The sequence below is a fragment of the Neopsephotus bourkii genome, unplaced genomic scaffold (genome assembly GCF_033783945.1).
Source record: "Neopsephotus bourkii isolate Nb327-2 ecotype Australia unplaced genomic scaffold, CSIRO-AGI_Nbou_v1 NB_1474, whole genome shotgun sequence".
NCBI classification, from domain to species: Eukaryota; Metazoa; Chordata; class Aves; order Psittaciformes; family Psittacidae; genus Neopsephotus; species Neopsephotus bourkii.
The window spans coordinates 560,485-564,021 of NW_026901950.1; the positions used below are offsets into that span (position 1 = coordinate 560,485).

The 3,537-nt window shown below is 53.1% G+C and overlaps 1 protein-coding gene across 1 annotated transcript; it reads left to right on the forward strand.

The window, feature by feature from the left end:
* Positions 1-1,682: 1,682 nt before the first annotated feature.
* Positions 1,683-3,309, forward strand: LOC133220743 (C-C motif chemokine 3-like). Its single transcript, XM_061369048.1, has 3 exons — positions 1,683-1,911; positions 2,519-2,624; positions 2,984-3,309. Exons 1-3 carry the CDS (start codon positions 1,845-1,847, stop codon positions 3,072-3,074), a joined length of 264 nt encoding a protein of 87 aa, XP_061225032.1. The 5' UTR covers positions 1,683-1,844; the 3' UTR covers positions 3,075-3,309.
* The last annotated feature ends 228 nt before the right edge of the window (positions 3,310-3,537 follow it).

The following is a 3,537-nucleotide window of genomic DNA, read 5'->3' on the forward strand; positions in this document are numbered from 1 at the left end:
TTCTCTCTACACAGATGGCTCCTGCCTTTGCACTTGCCTAACCAGGCAAACCTGAGGGAGGCCCTTGAGCTCCCAACGTGGGGATGAGACTCTGACATTGGTGGGGATGGCCTGGGATTTTGCTGGGAGCACCCAAATGTGACAGTTTGGAAGGGGCTGGAGAAGACTGAAGCCAAGCCCAAGGGTCCACAGCTGGGGCACTGATACCAGGGGAAAGTCCAGTCCTCCAGAGAGCCTCTTGGGACCCCTCCAGGCTTTCAAATACCCCACATGCACTCATTTGCTTTATGAGGAACAGATAGTGGAGGCATTTACTAATGCTTCTGATGGGACAGGGTTAGTTAGCTAGGGAAAGGAGCAGTGGCTGTGTGCCTCAGATGGGCCTGAAAAAGTGAGCTCAGAGCTTGGCATATGAAGTTCCCTATGTGAGATGTTGGCTGGAGAAAGCCATCAGATCAGTTCCCCCTTAATTACAGCCCTTTGATTTTAACTGATGTCTGGGAGGTGGTGTGACCCTGGTGGCTCATTGGGCTTGAGGCTTTGTACATTGGGGAGGAGCTGCGAAAGTGCAGGCTGGGGGATACAGAAGCTGTGGAAGGGGGCTCAGGGACTGTGTATCAGGTGTCTTCTCCCTGCAGAGCCCTTGCCTGAGGAAAGTGTAATGAGAAACCAGCAGTGCTGTCCTCAGTTCTCTGCATGCCCACCTGCTACCATGCTAGGTCACCAGACCCAATGGCCTGCAGATCATCCTTCCAAAATAGAGTCATCAGCACATTTGATTTGTTTCCTTCTCCTTTCTTCTTCTAGTGAAGTCACGCAAGCATAAAATAATCTTCAAAGAAGTCAATTTCCACCTGTCTCTCCTCCAAGAAGCCCTGCCTTGCCTCATTCCCAAGCCACAGCCAGGTCCTCTCCCATGCTTCCATTCAGCATCATCCTTTGTGGGTTCCTACTAGGTCCTCACCCCCTCTTTGCAGCTACATCTCACCTTGCCAGGAAGCAGGTCTTTGCTTGGAAGCTGGGCTAATGTCCACCAGTGCTGCATGGTGCTGCCCTCGGGGTCCTCTCTGGGGTCTGGGATGACACTCTGACCCTCCCATGTCAATCCCATCACCGGCGTGGGAGGTGGAGGCAATGCTTGGGCTCAGTCTTGGGCTCAGACACAGACACTCCACTTCCTTTGCTTCATTTCTTCCTCTTCTATAAAGTCTCCTGAACCCACCAAAAGCATCTCTGTCACCACTTGCTCTGGGATCCCTCCTAGTTCGGTCCAGCGTGGCTTTTTCATCCCATCCCATCCCATGCTGAGTACTTCAATGCCTAATGCAATGCCCCTGGTATGGGCAGGGTGGTTGGGGAGGCTTGTTTGGAGGGGACTCATCAGTCACTCACCTTTGACGACTCAGGCAAACCAGCTAAACCTGTCACTGACCTGCAGCTGCTTAGAGATTTTGTGTTGTCTCTCCTGATGGAAATGAAGAAGAAAGCATTAGACTTGACATTCTGTCATCACAGAAAGCTGTTTATAGTCTGCTTTCCTGAGTAAATTTCGCTTCCCGTGAAGCCTCCTGGAAGCCCCTCTCAGCCCTGTGGCTCTTTCGCAGAAAGCAGAAGTGGCCACCCCGCTCCTCACCCTTAGACCCAGCTCTGGACATGCTGCCAGAATAAACGACAGAAATTCCCCTTATCTAAGAAGCTTCTTAGAACATGTCTGAAATTTGGGGAAAAGCGGTTAGAGTGGGTGGCATGCAGAGGTTAAATTACGGCGTGGTGAGAGCCAAAGGCATAGACACAGGGCAAGGTAGCACGAAGCAGGACGGAGGAAGAGCCCTCGCACTGCCACCATGTTCGCTGCAAGGACAGTCCTGCTGCTCACCCTGCTCCTCACTTTCTCCCTGCACCACATCGCAGGTAAGGCACCCCATGGGCCACTGTTGCAGGCTGGGGTCAGCCTGTCCCCACTGGGGAGGTCAGGGCAAGAAACCCTGGTGGGAAGCATGGATGGTGCTGCTGGTAGGAAGTGCACCCCCCTGGCCAGGGGAGGGTAGCACATCCTGGGGTGCAGGGAAGGATGGAGTGGGTGCTGAGTGGCCTCAGCAAAGCTGACCCTGCAGAGATGCTGCAGGAGCTTGGAGGAGACTGACAGCCGTTTCCCAGGTCTCAGCTGGATGAGCAAGTGCTTGGACATGGGGGAGCCTGTTGCAGTGGTTTGGAGACTCTCAAAATACCTTGCAAGCTGTGCCCCCAGCTTGGAAACCCCCAGTACCTCTTCTCCAGGCTGGGCACCCTGACCTCACCATACACCGCAGCAGTGTGGGCTGTGGTCTCACATGTTCCCCTCCCTACTATTGTCCACGTTTCCCATTCCTGTACTTGCTGCCACCAACGGAAAATAATCCCTGCTGTGGGGTGCTGTGGAAGCTGCCAAGAAGCTCCACAGCCCCCATCACATACTCAATATCCTGCAGTGTAGTTGTGATGCAATTACGGCATTCACATGTCTCCTTTCCCTTGACAGCCCGCAAATTGCCCAGAGAATGCTGTGACAAGTATGCGCGGAAACGTGTCGAGCGTGCGGAGAGCTTCTACAACACCCCCAAAGGATGCCGCCTGCCTGCAGTTGTGTGAGTACGCCAGGGGTTTGCACTGCTGCACAGCTGAGTGCTAGGGCAGCTTCTCCCATCCCTACCAACAGCTTGGTTACAGCTGGTAGCACAGACCTGGGCAGGGCTGTGGTAGGAAAACAGCTCTGTAGGGTGGACAGAAGGGGAAAAAAACTTGGTTTTGGTGCTTTCTGCTAATGCCCGTGGTCTGGGAAGACTCAGACATAGACCATCAGCCCAAGGAGGGCACAGGCTGCTGGAGATGGCTTCAAGCTTCCATCCACGATGGGGCTGCACACAGGGAGGGGAAAAGTAGTGCCTGGGAAAGGAACAGCTCACAGTTCATGTTTTTACCCTTTTTCCTCACTTTCTCAATGCAGGCTTGTGACTGCCAAGGGTGAGGAGATCTGCGCCAACCCCATGAAGAGCTGGGTGAAGACAGCCATAGAAAAACTTCAAAGGAAAAAATGAAATCCCCCTTCTGCTGTTCATCATCTGACTTGCCCATCCAGTCCTGTCTCGGGAGGAAGCTGATGGTGCTCGTGGCACTTCTCTGAAGGGTCCCCTGGCAGGGGCCACCATCACTACAGGTGGAGCCAGCCCCAACCACCCCAGGACCAGTGTAATGGTAGCCACCAAGTTGTTCCACTGTCACTGCCCTGCCAAGATGTACCCAGTGGAGGAAATATTTATAATAAATATATAATAATAAAGACTCACTGCCACAAGTTGCTCTTTGAATTTTTCCTGATTCTTCAGCCCAAGGACACACATTTTGCAAGCTCAGGGCACGGTGGGATTTAAAGCCCCTTTTGCTCATGTTTCTTCAGGCTTGGTGCAAACTGTGCCTGATCACTGCAAGCTGCTTTGGGAATGTCATAGTGGGGCCAGGTCTTGACCCACAGGTGAGGTTACCCTCACCCATAGGTAAGTC